This window comes from Pseudopipra pipra, chromosome W (assembly GCF_036250125.1).
Source record: "Pseudopipra pipra isolate bDixPip1 chromosome W, bDixPip1.hap1, whole genome shotgun sequence".
Lineage (NCBI taxonomy): Eukaryota > Metazoa > Chordata > Aves > Passeriformes > Pipridae > Pseudopipra > Pseudopipra pipra.
The window spans coordinates 22,603,290-22,621,241 of NC_087580.1; the positions used below are offsets into that span (position 1 = coordinate 22,603,290).

The 17,952-nt window shown below is 53.3% G+C and overlaps 1 protein-coding gene and 1 long non-coding RNA gene across 2 annotated transcripts in view; both read right to left on the reverse strand.

Annotated features, from left to right (window-relative positions):
- The window catches only part of LOC135405712 (uncharacterized), a 958,894-nt gene that overhangs the window by 840,537 nt on the left and 100,405 nt on the right, over nt 1–17,952 (reverse strand). The window lies entirely within an intron of this gene.
- LOC135405361 (olfactory receptor 14J1-like) lies at nt 15,315–16,741 on the reverse strand. The gene has a single exon (XM_064640048.1). The coding sequence runs from the start codon at nt 16,589–16,591 to the stop codon at nt 15,527–15,529; it is 1,065 nt and encodes a 354-aa protein (XP_064496118.1). The 5' UTR covers nt 16,592–16,741; the 3' UTR covers nt 15,315–15,526.

Here is a 17,952-nt window from a genome sequence, read left to right on the forward strand (position 1 = left end):
AGCCCTGGGAGACTGGAACCTCATGGAATCAAGGGATCGTTGTGACAGTGCAGGTCTTCATGGAACCAAGGGAACATGGGGACACTGTGAAAACTCATGGCATCAAGGGGCCATTTTGACATGCAGGGCTTCTTAGAACCAAAGGAAGCCTGGGATGTTTGGGATCGTCCTGGAATCAAGGGGCCATCGGGACACTGTGGAACCTCCTGAAAGCAGAGGAACCCTGAGACTGTGCAGAACCTGAGGGCAGAAAGGAGCCATTGTGACACTGCGGAACCTCATGGGATCAAGGGGCCACGGCTGCACATCTGGGTCTCATGGAATCAAAGGAAACCTGGGACACTGGGGAAACTCGTGGAAGCAGGGAGACCCTGGGACACTGTGGAGCCTCCCGGAATCAAGGGGCCACGGGGACACTGCAGGACCTTGTGGGGCCAAAGGAACCCTGGGCTGCTGCAGAACCTCATGGAGGTGGGAAGCTGCTGTGTGGGGCCCCCACGACGAGTGGCTGAGGCTGCTGCAGGAGAAGCCAGTTTGCAGAAGTGGAAGCCGTGGGCACTGCCACTGAGCCCCCTTGCCACGGTCAGTTACCATGGCAACCCTCATACAGTCCTGTTGCTACAGTCAGTTACCATGGCAACCATCACACATTCCCATTGCTGTGGTCGGTTACCATGCCAACCAGCATACATTCCTGTTGCTATGGTCAGTTACCATGGCAACCATCATACAGTCATGTTGCTACAGTCGGTTACCATGGCAACAAGCATACATTCCTGTTGCTATGGTCAGTTTTCATGGCAACCAGCATACATTCCTGTTGCTACAGTCAGTTACCATGGTGACCATCTTTATTATGGTCAGTTACCATGGCAACTATCATACCTTCCACTGGTACAGTCAGTTACCATGGTAACCATCATACATTCCCATTGCTACGGTCAGTTACCATGGCAACCATCATACATTTTTATTTCTATGGTCGGTTACCATGGCAACCACAATACATTCCTGGTTCTACAGTCGGTTACTATGGTAACCATCATACATTCCTGTTGCTGCATTCAGTTACCATGGCAACCATCATACAGTTGCGTTGCTACGCTCAGTTACCATTGCAGCCAGCATACATTTCCATTGTTACAGTCAGTTACCACGGCAACCACCATAAATTCCCATTGCTACAGTCAGTTACCATGGCAAGCATTATACAGTCTCGTTCCTAGGCTGAGTTACCATGACAACCATCATACCTCCCGATGGTACAGTCAATTTCCATGGCAACAAGCATACATTCCCTTTACTACGGTCAGTTACCATGGTAACCATCAGACATTCCCATTACTACGGCTGGTTACCATGGGAACCATCATACATTCCCATTGCTACAGTCAGTTACCATGGCAACTATCATACAGTCTCATTGCTATGGTTAGTTACCATGGCTACCAGAATACATTCCCATTGCTACAGTCAGTTACCATAGCAACCATCATACATTCCCGTTCCTACCATGGCAACCATCATACATTTCCACTGCTATGGTTGGTTACCATAGCAACCATGATACATTCTCATTACTATGGTCAGTTACCATGGCAACCATCATACACTGATGTTGCTAGGGTCAGTTACCATGGAAACCATCAGCCATTCCCATTGCTACGGTCAGTTACCATGGCAATCATCACACATTCCTGTTGCTACAGTCAGTTACCATGGCAACCATCATATATTCTCATTGTCTCGGTCAGTTACCATGGCACCTATCATACTTCCCAAAGCTTCAATCAGTTACCATGGCAACCAGCATACATTCTCATTGCTACGGTCAGTTACCATGGCAACCATCAGACATTCCAATTACTACGGTCAGTTACCATGGCAACCATCATACAGTCCCATTGCTACACTTGGTCACCATGGCAACTATCATACTTCCCACTGCTACAATCAGTTAGCATGGCAACCAGCATACATTCCCATTCCTACAGTCGGTTACCATGGCAACCATCAAAAAGTCCCACTGCTACAGTCAGTTACCATGGCAACCATCATAGTTACTTTGCTATGGTCAGTTACCATGTCAACCATCAGACATTCCTGTTTCTACGGTCGGTAACCATGGCAACCATCATACATTCCCATTGCTACAGTCGGTTACCATGGCAACTATCATACTTCCCACTGCGATGGTCAGCTTCCATGGCAACCATCATATGTTGCCATCGCTATGGTCGGTTACCATGGCAACCACCATACATTCTACATTCCCATCACTACGATCAGTTTCTGTGGCAACCTCTTGGTTCTCCTTGGGGAGTAGCAGATGCAGATGAGCCTCCCTGTTGTCCACCAACCTGCCAGCTGTGCTCTAAAGGCCTGTGTCCCAAGGGGGGGTCTTGAACAAACCTCTGGGACTCTTTGCATCCTGTCCTGGTGCCTTTCCAGTGAATTCCAGGGTTATCAAAGCCAACTGCAATGGGCTCTTTGTCTCACTCCACAATGTCACCCAAACCAGTCTCTCCTCTGACCCTCACCCACAAAAGTTCACCCAAGTTCTTCATCCCCCAGAGCAGCTCCACAGGTCCCAGAAGCTCCTTCCCACTGAGGACACCTCTCTCCTGCTCTTTCTCTCCTGTATCTCCTTGGCCTTCTCTCCCAACCCATCACAGCCCTGCAACCTGGGAACTGTCTCAGCAGGCCTGGGCTGTTATTGCCTGCAAGTGGAATGAAGAGAGACTTGGGGCTGCAGCTCCTCCTGCCTGTGCCCCACACGCAGGGCATTGGGGCCTGTCTGGCTGCAGCCCCTCAGTGGGGGCACCGGGGTCAGAACAGACTTGCAGTGGGGAAAGCTGCTCTGAAAGCCCCGAGAGCTGGGCTGTGCAGAGGCTTTGCTGACAATGGCCTTGGGGGTGGATGTACTGGGACTCAGGCCCAGGGGGAAAATCCCAGGCCTGATCCCTGAGGAGATCAGCACATGCTGCTGAAATGCTGGGGGAGAGAAGAGCCAGCAGAGGGAGGAAACAAGTGTGGACAGCCTGGGCTGATGGGATTTGGACTCGTGCCTGGCCCGGCCTTGGCTGGGCAGAGAAGGGACAGCCTTTGTGTCCCTGCAGGGCTGGGATTCACTCCCTGCCCCAAAGGCCCCCAGTGTGTCTGAGAAGCCCTGGGTGGTGCCTGTCCCACAACTGCTGGGAATGGGGACGGGGTCCCTGCACAGGCCCTGTGCTGTCCATGGCAGCTGCTGCACTTGTGCTGCAGAGCCCTGGCACCTCCCCTGGCACTACAGGCCCCTCTTTGGCTGTTCAATCCAGCTCAGCTGCCCTGAATTAGGTTCAGCATTGAAGGGGTGTCCAGGAGACAACTGCCATGGTACTCTGAGGACATGTAGAAAATACCCTGATAAAGAACAGGAGAGAGACCTCTCTCCCTGTGCCACCTGACTCCATTTGGTCACCTGAACACCTCTAGGGGCTGCCCTGGACAGAAGGAACAGTGACAGGTTCCCCTGTCCTACATGTGGGCCCCTTCTGCCACTGAAGTTGGCCAAAGCAATGTCCCAGCAGCCTCCAAGAAGATCCCACAGCTGCTGCCCTGTCCCTAGGAACTGCTCCACTGGAGCCTGCAGTTCCCAGCAGGAATCTCGGTCACCTCTGGCCCCTCAGAAGGAACCAGGGGTTTGTGTCCCAGCAGGTCACTCCTGGCTTTGGTCTTCCTTCATTGCCATGGGAGCTGGGACAAGGAGTCACCTGCAGGGGCCTGTTTTGGGCCCACTGAGCTGGAATTGGACCAGCCCATGGGGGTTGTGGCCCCAGGTCTGCAGAGCCACAAGGAGACACCTCCGTTGACTCAGCTGAGTCCCTTCCCTCAGGGCAGGTGAAGGAGATCCCTCCTGGGCACTGTCTGGGTTTCCTGTCCAAGGATGGTACATGAAAATGGGCCTCTTGAACTTCACTCTGTGTCTGTTTGGAGAAATGACAGTGCTGAAAGAAGTGTCTGTGCCCAGCTGAGAGAAGGACCATCATTATTTCCTTCAGCTGTGTGCCAGCAGGTTCCCCTGGAGCCCCAGGGACAGCTGGAGAGAGCCCAGAGGGGCAGAGAAAGGGCTGCCTGGGGCTGTTGCTGTGCTGCTGAGCTGGGCCGGGCTCCTGGCACACAGGGAGCTCCTGGCAAGCAAGAAGAGCTTCAAAGAGACAGCTCTGCTGGTGAGCAGCTTTTCTGCACAGCCCAGCAGGGCTGAGGGCACTGCCTGCAGCACCCAGGGCACAGGAGAGAAGGGACAGAGATGAGAGGCAGCCTGGGCTGGGAGGTGACTGAGCTCTCACCCCAGGAGAAACCTTCCCAGGATTTGAAGGAAGAATTCTCTGGCTGTAGGAAAGTTCAACTTGCCTTCCTGGAGGCATCTCCTCAAGCTGGCACATCCCACAGCTTCCAGGATCTTTCAGCAGGACTCTCCCAGTTGCTGCAGTGCAGGGGAAGTGGCCACATGGCAGAGCAGGGCAGGAGCTGCAGGCAGCAAGGGCAGAGAGGAGAAGGGAGCAGGAGGTTCAAGGGATCCTGGGGTGGGAGGACAGGGCAGAGCTGCTCAGGGCAGGAACCTTGCCAGCCCTTTGCCACGGTCAGGCTGTGGCTGCAGAGCAGTGCAGGGGAGTTCCTGCAAGTGCCTCTGCCAGCTGCCAAATGGCAGCAGTGGCAGGAGCTGTCAGGATGGCTCTGCTGGATTTGCTGGGGTGCAGCAGGAGAAGCTGCTGCAGAGCAGGACTTGCTGCTGCCCCCTCAGAGGCCCAGGGCAAGAAGGTTCCCTGTGGCAGGGCTGGCTGTGGGGTGGGAAGGTGGGGGTGCAGCCAGGGGTGCCCAGGGCTGTGGGGCAGAGCAGGGTCCTGCCCCCAGGGCTCTGTGTGCTGGGGCAGGGACTCTGCTGCCTGCCAGGGGCAGCTCTCAGCCCGGCCAAGGAGCTGCCACGGCCCTGCAGGGAGAAGGGGTGGGGGGAAGGAGTGACCCCTCAGGGCAGGGCAGGGCTGGGCAGGGCTGGGCAGGGCCCTTCAGCTGCAGGCTCAGGGCTCCTCACAGCTTCAGCTCCACCTCCTCCATTTCCAGGGGCCCTTCTCAGGAAGCACATCCCCCCAGAACACCTCCCCCTTCCCAGCCACCGCAGGGGTCTGGGATCTGCTCTGCAGCCCCTGCCCAGGCAGAGCTGCCCCTGGGCACTGGGCTGGGGATGGCTCTGGCAGCACTGGCAGGGAGCTGAGCTGGGCACAGGCAGGGGCTGCTGGCAGGAACAGCTCCTCACCCAGAGACAGGCAGGCAGGGAGAGGCAGCTGCTGCCACAAGGGCTGGGCAGGGGGATGGGGGCCCCTCCCTGCTGTCCCTGTGGCACAGACCCCTTCCCTGAGCAGCTCCTGCCTGGGCTCCTTTCCCAGCCTAAGCAGAGCCTGTGCCCTCAGGCCCACGGGGGCTGGGCTGTGCATTGCCCTGCAGCAGCCAGAGCCCAGGCAAGGACAGGGCCCTGATTTCCAGCTGTCTCTGTGTCCCTCCTCCCTTGGCAGCAGCACTGTGGCATTTCACTGCCATCCCCTGCTGCCTGGGCTTTCCTTGTTCTCACCACTGGGTTTTCTGAGCCACTGTGTGGGGTTTTAGGGTGGCAGATTCCTGTGCAGACACAACCCCTTTGGGTGCTGCTGTGGGGATGTGTCTGTGGGAACCAAGTGCCCTCCAGACACCTTCAGGGGATTCAGCTGTTTGCCTGGGTGTCCTGCAGGGCTGCAGGTGCCCTCCAGAAGGGCACAGCTCTGCCATAGGATCTCTGTGCTGCACAGGATCCCCATGGAGAAAACTCCTCAGGGCTAAATCCATGGAAATGCTCTGGGCAGCTGCAAGGAGCATTTTGTGTCTCCCTCTGGGAGGGGAGAGATGAAAAGGTGAGGAGTGGGTCAATCTGTTCTTTGGACATGGATTCCTGGATCTCTGGGCAGTTTCTTTGGAGGGGAACAGTTGAGTGTGATGCTCCTCCAGCTCCAAGCTGCCAGCACAGGGCAGCTGAGCCCAGGACTGATGGGCAGAGCAGCTCTTCTCTCTGCACTAAGGGACCGTCCCTGTGCCCCTCAGAACCCACAAGAGTTGACCTGCAGTGCAATGGAAATGTCAGGGATTTCAAACCTCCACAACCACTCCTAAGTGTGGCAGGTGCAAGTGGGTGAACAAATCCAAAGAATTCCCTCAGCTCAGTCCTTCATTTGGGCAAATTGCAAACAGCAAAGCTGAGAAGCTCTTGGATGTGTCAAGAGTACAGTTAATTAGAGATCACCCTGCATTCCAAGTTCTCTCTCCCAGCAGAGCAAGGAGTCCTTGGGAGCCCATCACAGAGTTCCTGCTTCCAATGGTCCCCTCAGGCAGCAAAAGGCAGAGCTCAGGGGAGGGAGCTGCAGGGAGGTCTGAGAGAGGAGAGAGAGCCTGAGAGTGGGGTGGCTGAGACAGGTAATGTTTGGCTGCAGAAGCCTGGTCTAACTCAGCAGTGACTTTTCCTCCTCAACAGATCAAAATACCCTGGGGAAGGAGCAAATGTCCAACAGCAGCTCCATGGCCCAGTTCCTCCTCCTGACATTCTCAGACAGGCGGGAGCTGCAGCTCCTGCACTTCTGGCTCTTCCTGGCCATCTCCCTGGCTGCCCTCCTGGCCAACGGCCTCATCCTCAGCGCCGTAGCCTGTGACCACCACCTGCACACCCCCATGGGCTTCTTCCTGCTCAACCTCTCCCTCACAGACCTGGGCTGCATCTGCACCACTGTCCCCAAAGCCATGCACAATTCCCTCCATAACACCACAACCATCTCCTACACAGGATGTGCTGCACAGCTCTTTTTCTTTCTGTTCTTCTTCTCATCAGAGTATTTCCTCCTCACCACCATGTGCTACGACCGCTACGTTGCCATCTGCAAACCCCTGCACTACGGGACCCTCCTGGGCAGCAGAGCTTGTGCCCACATGGCAGCAGCTGCCTGGGCCACTGGCTTTCTCTATTCTCTGCTGCACACAGCCAATACATTTTCCCTGCCCCTGTGCCAGGGCAATGTCCTGGGCCAGTTCTTCTGTGAACTCCCACACATCCTCAAGCTCTCCTGCTCACACTCAGGCTACCTCAGGGAAATTGGGCTCATTGGGGTTAGTGGCTGTTTAGCACTTGGTTGTTTCGTTTTCATTGTGTTCTCCTATGTGCAGATCTTCAGGGCTGTGCTGAGGATCCCCTCTCAGCAGGGAAGGCACAAAGCCTTTTCCACGTGCCTCCCTCACCTGGCCGTGCTCTCCCTGTTCCTCAGCACTGGTGTATTTTCCTACCTGAAGCCCCCCTCCATCTCCTCCCCATCCCTGGATCTGGCCCTGTCAGTTCTGTACTCGGTGGTGCCTGAAGCACTGAACCCCTTCATCTACAGCCTGAGGAACCAGGAGCTCAAGGATGCCCTGAGGAAAATGATGACTGGATGCTTTTCAGGAGCAATAAAGTTCCAGTTTTCTGGTGTGTAGCATTCAGAAAGGGACTCCTTAATGACCCAGCCTTCCTGCTCAGGTTTTTCGTGGAGGTCATCGGGTTCTTCTTGCAGGAATTTTTTCTGCAATGAAATATTATTATGCATCTGCCTTCTAATTTAGTGTCTACCCACTGAATTTGACCCAGTGATGTAAAAATGATGAGTTGTTCTGTTTGGCTATTTAAACAAAATAAAGGACCCTGCAGTGCCTTCTTTGTCCAAATCCTTCTTCTCAGATGTTCCCAAAGGACAGCACACTGCAGGACAAGGTGTATTTGCAAACGGGAAGGGGACAATAATCCCAGCCCAGCAGCACTGCCAGGGAGCAGCAGTGCTTGGTCTTTGCAGAGCTGCTCTCTTGCCACTCCCACACTGTCCTCCTGAGCCCCTTTCTCGCTGTAAGGCCTGAGTGCTCTCTGAGCACAGTCCTGGGGGGTGGAAGCCCTTGGAGCACAGGCAGGGACAGGCCCTGGGAACTTGTGAAGCAGAGCTGGGCTCCCTTCCAGCATCTCCAGGATGCTGTGGGATCTTCTGAGGCCACTGCATGGACTGGGTCACTTCTTCTGTCACCTTGCTCCAGGGCGGCAACTCTCCTGCAGTGACACCATGACATTCCTGCTCTCTGCTTTCCAAGTTCCATTTTCAGATCCAGTCTTCCCCTCCTGTTCCCAGGGACATCCTGTGAGTGCTTCAGAGCTGCCATCCTGGGGCAGCTCCTGCCCAGCGTGGGCAGGCACAAGGTCTCTCCAGCTGCTCCTCTCCCCTCCCCAGTGCCACTGTTTCCTGCAGCCTCCTCATCCTTGCCCAGCACAGCCCTCCTGGCACAGTTGGACACAGCCCTTGTTCTACCCCCTCCTCAGGCACCTGCCCAAGCCCCTCAGCTCCAGCCTGAGGGCCACAAACCTTCAGGGCAGGGAGGCACTGGGGAAAATGCTGAGGAAACCTTTCAGCTGCACTCAAATCCAATTGGAGGGGTTGGCCTCGAGGAAGAAATCCCTTCTCATTCTCCACAACCACCAGGACAACCTGTGTTGTGTCCTGGGCACTCCTCTGGAAGTGTGGGCTATGGAAAAGGTTTTGGTGTCAGGGATATTGAGAAGGCTGGGCAGTGTCACTGGGAGACCTCTCCCAAACCCTTGGAAAGGCCAGAGCCATCCCAGAGCTTCCTGGGGCCTTGGCAAAGGCAGACATGGAACCAGTCTGCAAACAGGGCAGCAAGGAGGGTTGGCAGAGTTCCACACTGCTCAGGCTCAGCAGGGAAGGGGATAGGGCAAGTCCTGCTGCAGCCATTGCCAGGCATGGGAAGGACAAGGCAGGGATTGCAGAACTCTTGTGGGAGGGAAAAGAAGGGAATGTTGTGTGCCCAGACTTTATCAAGGCCCTTGACATGGTCTCCTGTGGTCTCTTAGAGCCAGACTGGTGAGAGCTGGACTGAAGAAATGGAAGATGTGGTCGGTGGGAAGTTGACTGAATGAAGAGTGTCAAATCCATGGTACAAAGTCCTCTTGGCAGCAACTTCCTGATGAAGTCCCTCAGTGACCAGTCCTTGAACACCACTATAGAACATCTTTATTATCTCTCTGTACATTGGGACAAAATGTATTTTCAAGTCCTTTGTGGATGATGCCAAATTTCAGGAGCCGTTGAGCAACCTGTCCTGGTTTAAAGACACATTTTGGGGTGGGAACTCTAATAAAATGAACTCACTCTCCTTTTATTCCCCACCAGTAGAAGGAGACAAACTACAAGGAGGTATAAGTGAAAAAATAAGGGTTTACTGACAAGAAATATAGCAGCAAAAACAACAATATCAACAGAACAGTTCAAAGCATCAGCAGAGAGAGAAATTGCCTCCTCTCTCCCTTCCCCCTTTTCCCCCCTCAATGAACAAAGAACAAAAATTAAACCAGTGGAAAGAGAGGACAAAGCAAATTCTGGGAAACTCTCTGGTCCGAGATCAGTTGTGCTGCCCAAGAACACGCTGACTCCAGAGGTGTCCCAGCGGGGCAGAGCCGGCGACTCCGGTCCGTGCGGCGGCGGGGGGGAGGCAGCGGCTCTGCTTGATTCCATGGAGTTCTGGGGAGGCACAGTGGCCCCTTGGTTCTATGATGTTCTGAGATGTCTCAGGGTTCCTTTTGTTCAAAAGAGACCCCACATGTCACAATGGCCCCTTGGTTCTAAGAGATTTCACAGTGTCCCTGCATTCCTTTGGTTCCAGGAGGCCCTGCAGTGTCACAGGGCCACTTGATTCCATGATGTTTCAAAGAATCATAATGGCCTCTTGATTTAAGGCCAACTGCACATGGGGCTGCCTTAGGGGGAATGTGGGCACCCAGACAAGGGAGTTGTCACCCCCTGGACTCAGTCCTGGGGTCACCACATCTGGACTGGTCTGTCTGTCTGTGAGGTTCCCCATTGTGGAGGAATGAGGAAGAACTGGAGAGGGTCTAGAGGAGATCTGACAGGATGGAGCTTTTCTCTATATTGGAAATAGAATGAAATCTCCACAAAGGTTAGCATTAAAAGTTCAGATTGAAGGAGAAGAAGAAGAAATGTCACTCAATGGGGACCCTTGTGGTGCAAGAGCTCACCCAGAGGGAGTCAGGATCAGCCCATGGATTTGTGTTTCAGGGAACAGCCAGAGCTGGTGCAGAGCCATCAGGGAGGGTCTAGAAATGCTGCTGGGAGGGGGTGGGAAAGCAGGAGGGGTGTGTGCAGCCTGCAAGGCCAGAGCAGCAGCAGGGCCAGGGCAGGACAGCCTGCAGGAGAGATGGCCAAGGGCTCTGGCAGGGCTGCAAGGCCCAAAGGCACCCAGGCCTTTGTCCCCTTGCCTCTGGCAGCTGCCTCTGCCACTCAGGCCACCACAAGCCACTTTCCTGGCAGGTTCTGCCCTTGGGTTCTGCCTCGCCCCTCCCTCAGCAGCCTGGCAGGGGTTGCCCAGTTTTGGGCCTTTGTTGTTCCTCCCCCTCCCATCCCAGTGCCCCCAAACAGCCCTGAGCCAGCCGGGAGGGACAGGATCTGCTGGGCCAGGGCCTGGGGCTCAGGCCTTGGCCTTTGTGCTCCACAAAACCAAGGCAGGCTTTGCTCAGCATTGCAGGGGCCTGCCCAGAGCCTTTGTCTGCCTGCACTCCTGGCCTCCAAGGAGCTGCTCCAAGGAGTCCCTGGGGAGGCTTTGGCAGTGCCTGCCCTCAGTGGGGCCCAGCAATGCTTCAAGGCACTTGCAGTTTGGCTTCTGACTTCTTCAGCAGCTGCTTCAATCTTCTCTCAGTACCTCAGGATCATGGGCTGGGCTGCAAACACACCGTGGGGCTCATTAAATTCCAGAAATCCCTCAGGATCTCTTTGTCTTCCTTTAATTGTCTTCAAGGCAATTTCAAAACAAGTCTTCAAAATTTGTACTTCTTTTGTTTTAATTCAATGATGGATATTTTGTAGTTCAGAGGAGAGGTGATAGAGGTGTTCTCCAAGTGATCTTGATGCTGAGTGTCTCCTCAGGAGATCCACACTGACCCTGGATGATCAACCTTGCTCCTCACCCCCCAACCTCACCAGTTCTGACATGGTCCATCTTGGACTGACAGCTGATGCAGCTCCAAACACACTGTGGGACCCATTAAAATACTGAAAAACAAATTATTTTAAACATTGAAAAACAAATTATTTCCCTTCCTTTGATTGTCTTCAAGCCTTAAAGTCTTCTACAGCTAATTAGAGTTTTTTTGTACTTTAGCTAAGGAAAAAGATGTTAAAGCGGAAGTCACAAAAAATATATATTTTTTTGATGAAAGGGAATTATTTACACAATGCCTTGGGATGCAAGAGGATCAGGGTGCAAAGGATTTGGATCCAAAGACAAGGGGGCAAAAGACATTAGTAGCACTTAATCATTGACCAACTGAACAATTATCGAGGGATTCAATAGCATTTGCTACAATTTTAACAGTGACTGAGTTAGAGATTCACAACAACATTCACCCCACAGTCAATTCACCCCCACACCCAGGCAGAGATGTGTGCACACATCAATAGTTGGGGGTGGAAAGGTCCCTCTCCAAAATTCTCCTTGTTGTCAGGGAAACACTCCCCCAAATCCCTTTGTGTTTGCCACCAGACAAGGGTCCCAACTGGAGGAGTGTTTGTGGAGGGGGATCAGAATTGTCCTGGCCATCAGCGCCGCTCTTTGGAGTGTTGCAAACTGGAGGGTTCCCGAGCTGGGAGAGGCTGCCAGAGGTGTCCCACTGAGAGGGAGGTGCTGGGGAGCTGCCAGGGCCTCCCTCAGCCCCGCTGGGTGTGGGCTCCCAAGGGGACTGGCTTTAGTTATCTGCTGAATTTCCATCCTGGTGTCAGGAAGGACTGGAGTTTCCAAACTATTTGGGAATTGTATCCAAACTGCTCCATTTGTGTTACAATTCAGGCAGGGAATGTTCCAAGGCTTTCATGGGATGACTGATTATCCTGTGTTCCCAAACTGTTACACTCTGGTTGTTCCCACCTGTATCATCCAGGAGCACCTGGTCCAGTCCAGGGACACTTCCCCACACCCATGGTCCAGTCTGGACTGTAAGACCCAGGTTTGAGCTACAAGCTCATGCAAGGGTTTTTACTTTGAAAAATATAAAAGGCACCAAAAATTTCTGCCCTCCAGATATTTGAAAAAGGCCTTCAGTTCTTTTAGTCCTTTGAAAGAGACCACAACAGAGAGGACACTGCACACCTCTCAGGTGGTGAAATAACACATTTTTACAAGGAAACTTCAGAAAATAAGGGAGCTTGGTAAAAGTTTAAAGGGCAACATTCAACCGGAATAGAGCATTCCCCAAAGCACAGACTGATCACAGGTCAACCCATCCCAGTCAGCTGGATGGTTTATTGACAATGTGTCCCGAGGGGCGGCACCTCCGATGCCACAGAAACCCCTCCCCCTGGGTTAGGAAACCTTTGGAATTCACGAGGTGTTCCAGTGGAGCATGAAAATGAACAGCAGCTTTCCTAAAGCCCAGACCCAAGCAGAACAAAGCCAGGCCCCATCAGTGGCAGAGCACAGGTCCCCCATCCCTGTGTCCCTGTGGCCGCTGAGGCGGCAGCGCAGGCCCGAGGCGGTGCCGGGTCCCGGTGCAGCCGGGGCAGAGCGGCGGCTGCGCGAGCGGCAACCCCGGCGGTGAGTGCGGCAGCCCCGTGGGAGCGGCGGCTCCGGGCACAGACGCCGGCGGCAGCCGCTGTGGCGGCGGAGCAGCGACTCCGAGGCGCTGCAGGAGCGTCGGCTCCGCTCGCAGGCGCCGGCAGTGTTGGGAAGCCGGTCCCGGGCGGCTGCGGGGCAGCGCAGGCCAAAAGCGGCAGCGGCGGCAGCCTCGTGGCAGCGGCGGCTCCGGGCAGACACGGCCCCGCTCCAGCGCTGCCGCCTCAGCGGCGCTCAGGGGACGGCGCGGCGGCTCCGGGGGCAGGGCCGGGGACTCCCTCTCGGGGCAGCCCCGGGCACCAAAGAGGACCAGGGCCCGCCGTGTTCTCAGCTCGCTTCTCTGCAGTTCTCACGGCATCTGAGCACAGCAGGGGATGGGGAAATTGAGCTCAACCACAACAGGAGCTCCTGGAACCGAGTGGCCATTGGGACACTGCAGGGCCTCCTGGAATCAAGGTGGGACACTGGGGAGCCTCTTGGAGCCAAGGGAACCCTGGGATATTTTGGAACATGGTGGAGTCAAGGAGCCATTGTGACACTGCAGGGCCTCATGGAACCAAAGGATCCAAGAGACACTCTGGAACCTCAAGGAATCCTTGTGCCACTGTGACACTGCAGGGCCCCATGGAACTAAAGGAACCCTGAGAGTTTTTGCAACCTCATGGAATTGTGATAAACTGAGAAAATAATTTGAGCTTATTAAGAGGAAACAGTGTAAGGTCAATATGACCTGGAGAGAAAAGAAAAACAAGTCGTAAAACTTAATTGGGCCCCTATAAAGAGATAAAACAAGTTACCTCCCTTTTACCTTGTGTAGGATTTATAGTGAGACAATTTTGTTTAGTTAGATAGATAATAGCACCTTTCTTAAAATTTATAACTTTGTATAGATAGCAAGCAAACATCTGCTGAATGTCTGATTTGACAATATATTATGGATGCTTATAGATAACATTCTTGTTAAGAAAAACATCTGTTGAATGTCTGACTTAACAATGTGTAATGTTTATGCTTATGTATAATGAATATTCATGAAGTAGCTGGAAATAAATGTAGAACAACTGTCTTCTTTGGGTGTGACAGGCATTGGGAGTTGTTGGACCCCTTCCCTGATCACCCAGCGCTGAATTTGCTTTTATCATATAATAAAATTCTGATTGGAAATTGCCCGGTTGGGTTTCTATTTCTCACAGAATCAAGGGGCCATTTCTGGCAGGATGCTCTGCTCTAAGAATACCTAAACAATGGTCAGAGAATGCAAACAATTCAAGCTCTCTGTGGTGAGTTACTGCTGGTGTCAAGGTGCTGTTTTTAATGTTGAATTATGCTAAACCCAAAATGCTTCATGGAACTTCAAACTCATATCCTGCTTTTTGAAGCAGGATTTGACAGAGAAGCTGCTCCCTGGCCCGCAAATAGTTCCAGCAGTCAAACCCTTGATAACTATAAAAGCCCCGTCCAACTTTCAGGTGGCAGATTCTTCCCCAGACTTCCTTGAAGTGTTTGGAGCTTCTGCCATGAAGCAGGGACAGCTCTTCATGGTCACTGCCCAGGGGTTAAGTGAAAGAGAGAGAACTGCCCCCTGTCATTGTGGGGTGAGTTACCTCAATCTCTGCTTCAGGATTGTTTCTTTTTGCTGGCTTTGATCCAATTGCTTTAATAGAATGACTTTGATAGACTGCACTGTCCTATCTTACACTGTACTACTAGGAGGTTTTGGCTTTCATACTGTGCAGTAAATAATTCTTTTTAATGTTTTTCCTCTGTTCTCTTGTCTGATCAATTGTCTGTTCATTTATCATAATAAATAATTCATTTCATAGAAATATTTCTGATTTGCCATCACTAAAACCTACAGGACAAATTTAGAAAGCAAGGAAGTCCTTTCTGCACCTCGTAGCTCAACGAGACGGCTTCTGCCATCAACTTTGTCTAAGCCTTCCACCCCCCAGCCCCAAGCCGTGACACAGGGGCATGTCTTGTCCATGCAGTGCAAACATGGACTCCTGAGCTGGTCATTTGCTGTCCCTCCTTGGAGGGAAGAACAAGCCCAATGGCCTGGGGTGAGAGGCCAGTGCTGGGAGCGGCGCTGGCTGTGCCAGGGCACTGCTGGGTGCCCCCACCCTGAGCACTCCCCCCCTTGTGCTGGTCACTGCTGTTTTCCTCTGCAGGGCGTTGTGTTGGGCACATCCTGGAGAGCAAAGTGGAAAGCAGATGGAAGCTTTGAGGCCCTGGCCTGAGGAGATGCCCCTGCAGGATGGCAGTGCTGCTGCAGAGGTCAGCTCTGTGCCAGCAGTGCCCGTGGCTGTCCCTGCCTGCAGTCCCTGGACAGTCCTGCAGCAGGACTGGCACCGACTGCCAGAGCACTGAGGCCTCCAACAACACAGGGCTCTGCAGGACAGTGTGGAAGGGAAGGAAGAGGAGGCCATGGAGGAGAAGGGCTGCTGCTCCCTGGCAGTGCTGCTCTGCTGGGACTCTTTTCTGGCCCAGCTCTGCACAGAGGCCCCGACCCTGCAGCTGCAGAGAAGTCAGAGAGGAAAAATGTCAGGCAAACAAGTCAATGCAGAGTTTTTATTTGGTTTAAGCAGACAGTGAGTACAATTGCCATTTGTACAGCCTCTGGGCCAGGCTAGAAAGGCAAACACTGAATTGAAAATGGTGTTTATGTGTACATATAAATATATATATATGTTTATATATATATATTTAGATATGTAAAGATTTTTTCTGTGAACAAATTTTCACAAAAATAACATCCCTACCAGAAGCAAAAAATAGAGAAGATATGGTGGGCCTTTAGTGAAGTCCACAACAGGATTGGCCTTTAATGAGGTCCATAACATGCAGAAGAAGGAGAGTTTAGTGCTTCTGAAAAACACCCAGTTATGAGTTTCCTGAGGGCATCCTTGAGCTCCTGGTTCCTCAGGCTGTAGATGAGGGGGTTCAGTGCTGGAAGAATCACTGAGTACAGAACCGACACCACCAGATCCAGGGATGGGGAGGAGGTGGAGGGGGGCTTCAGGTAGGCAAAGAATGAGGTGCTGATAAACAGAGAGACCACAGCCAGGTGAGGGAGGCATGTGGAAAAGGCTTTGTGCCGTCCCTGCTCAGAGGGGATCCTCAGCACAGCCCCGAAGATCTGCACATAGGAGAAAACAATGAAAACAAAACATCCAAATGATAAAGAGACAGCAACCACAATGAGCCCAAGTTCCCTGACATAGGAGTGTGAGCAGGAGAGCTTGAGGATGTGTGGGATTTCACAGAAGAACTGGCCCAGGGCATTGCCCTGGCACAGGGGCAGGGAAAATGTATTGGCTGTGTGCAGCAGAGCAGTGAGAAAGCCAGTGGTCCAGGCAGCTGCTGCCATGTGGGCACAAGCTCTGCTGCCCAGGAGGGTCCCGTAGTGCAGGGGTTTGCAGATGGCAACGTAGCGGTCGTAGCACATGATGGTGAGGAGGGAAAACTCTGATGAGATGAAGAACAGAAAGAAAAAGAGCTGTGCAGCACATCCAGTGTAGGAGATGGTTGTGGTGTTATGGAGGGAATTGTGCATGGCTTTGGGGACAGTGGTGCAGATGCAGCCCAGGTCTGTGAGGGAGAGGTTGAGCAGGAAGAAGCCCATGGGGGTGTGCAGGTGGTGGTCGCAGGCTACGGCGCTGAGGATGAGGCCCTTGGCCAGGAGGGCAGCCAGGGAGATGGCCAGGAAGAGCCAGAAGTGCAGGAGCTGCAGCTCCCGCCTGTCTGCCAATGCCAGGAGGAGGAACTGGGCCATGGAGCTGCTGTTGCACATTTGCTGCTTCCCAGCACAGGGACACTGTTCAGAAACAGGAAAGGACAGGGAGAAGTTAAGACAGACTCCTCTAAGCAAAGCCACTTTATTTCTCATAGAAATCCCCTAAACTGAAACGCTTTTCCTTTCCCTTGTTTGTGCTGGCTGAGGGTGCTGTGAGGAACAGGAGCTCTGTCCATGTGCTGCCAAGGGCTCAGTTTTCCCCTTCTCCAGTGGGGACACGGAGCTGGTCTGTGACAGCATCAAACCCTCCCAAGGGATGTCAGGCATCATCCACCTTTAATGGAAAAGTTCAGTCTCTGCTCTTAAGGGGTGGAAAGGCTTAGCATGTCCTTTAAATAATGTCTGTGTTTATTATTTTTGATGGTTGCATCTGGTACCTGCTCTTGTTAGGAGTACAAATCCTCATTTTTATGATGGAAAATGTAACAAGAATTTAAACGGGAGAGGACAAACAGCTCAGCTCTCTGTAGCTCAGTGCAGAGCCAGGAGAGCTGCAGTGTCCCTCTGTCTGTTCCCATCTGCCCTGTGCTTTCCCTTGTGCTGCCTGAACATAATTTCACATGCAAATTAATTTGTAATAAACCCAAATACCTACAGTCTGATGAGTGCAGGGCAGCACTGTTTAAAAGGGCAGCTTTGGTAAATGTTCTCTGTTCCAGCCCAGCAATGCAGCATTGCCCAGGGGAGTCTCTGGCTGTGCAGGCTCTGATGGCAACGTCAGAGCAACCCTGAGGGGACTGGAAAAGTGACCCAGAGCTACATGTAAGGCACAGGTGTGGGGATTTCTGATACTGCCTGGTCTCTTCTCCTCTAGGAGGAATAGATTTGCAGTTTCAGTACCTCCTCCTGAACTGTGAGATTAATTTTTAGGACCAATTTCCCACCCAGAAAACACACATTTGAAGATGGAAAGTACAGGATCCTTCACTTTGAGGTATCCCATGACTTGCTGTGCTTTCTTAAAACTCCTCTGAGAAATGTTCTGTAATGACCTGGAGCTGTGAGGAGCCCTCACAACCTGCAGCCTCCTCTAAAGAGGTGAAGAGCCCTTCCCTGCCCTCCCAGGGGTTGCTCCTTGCCCACAGCCCTTGTGCCCCAGCCCTGGGAGCAGCTCCCCGGGCCGGCTGAGAGCTGCCCCTGGCAGGCAGCAGAGTCCCTGCCCAGCACAGCGCCCTGGGCTGCAGGACCCTGCTCTGCCCCACAGCCCTGGGCACCCCTGGCTGCACCCCCGGCTTCACAGCTCTTCCAAAGTGCCCCAAAACAGCCCCTGCTCCCCCATCCCATCAGCTGGGGCTGGGCCAGCTTGAGGACATCCCTCCAGGAGCTGCCCCTGCACTGCCCTGCAGCCCCAGACTCACCATGAGCAGCCCTGCCAAGGTTCCTCCTGCAGGGAGCTCTCAGCCATCCTGCCAGTGCTGAGCCCCTTGAAGCTCTGTCTGTGCCCTGCTGGTGTC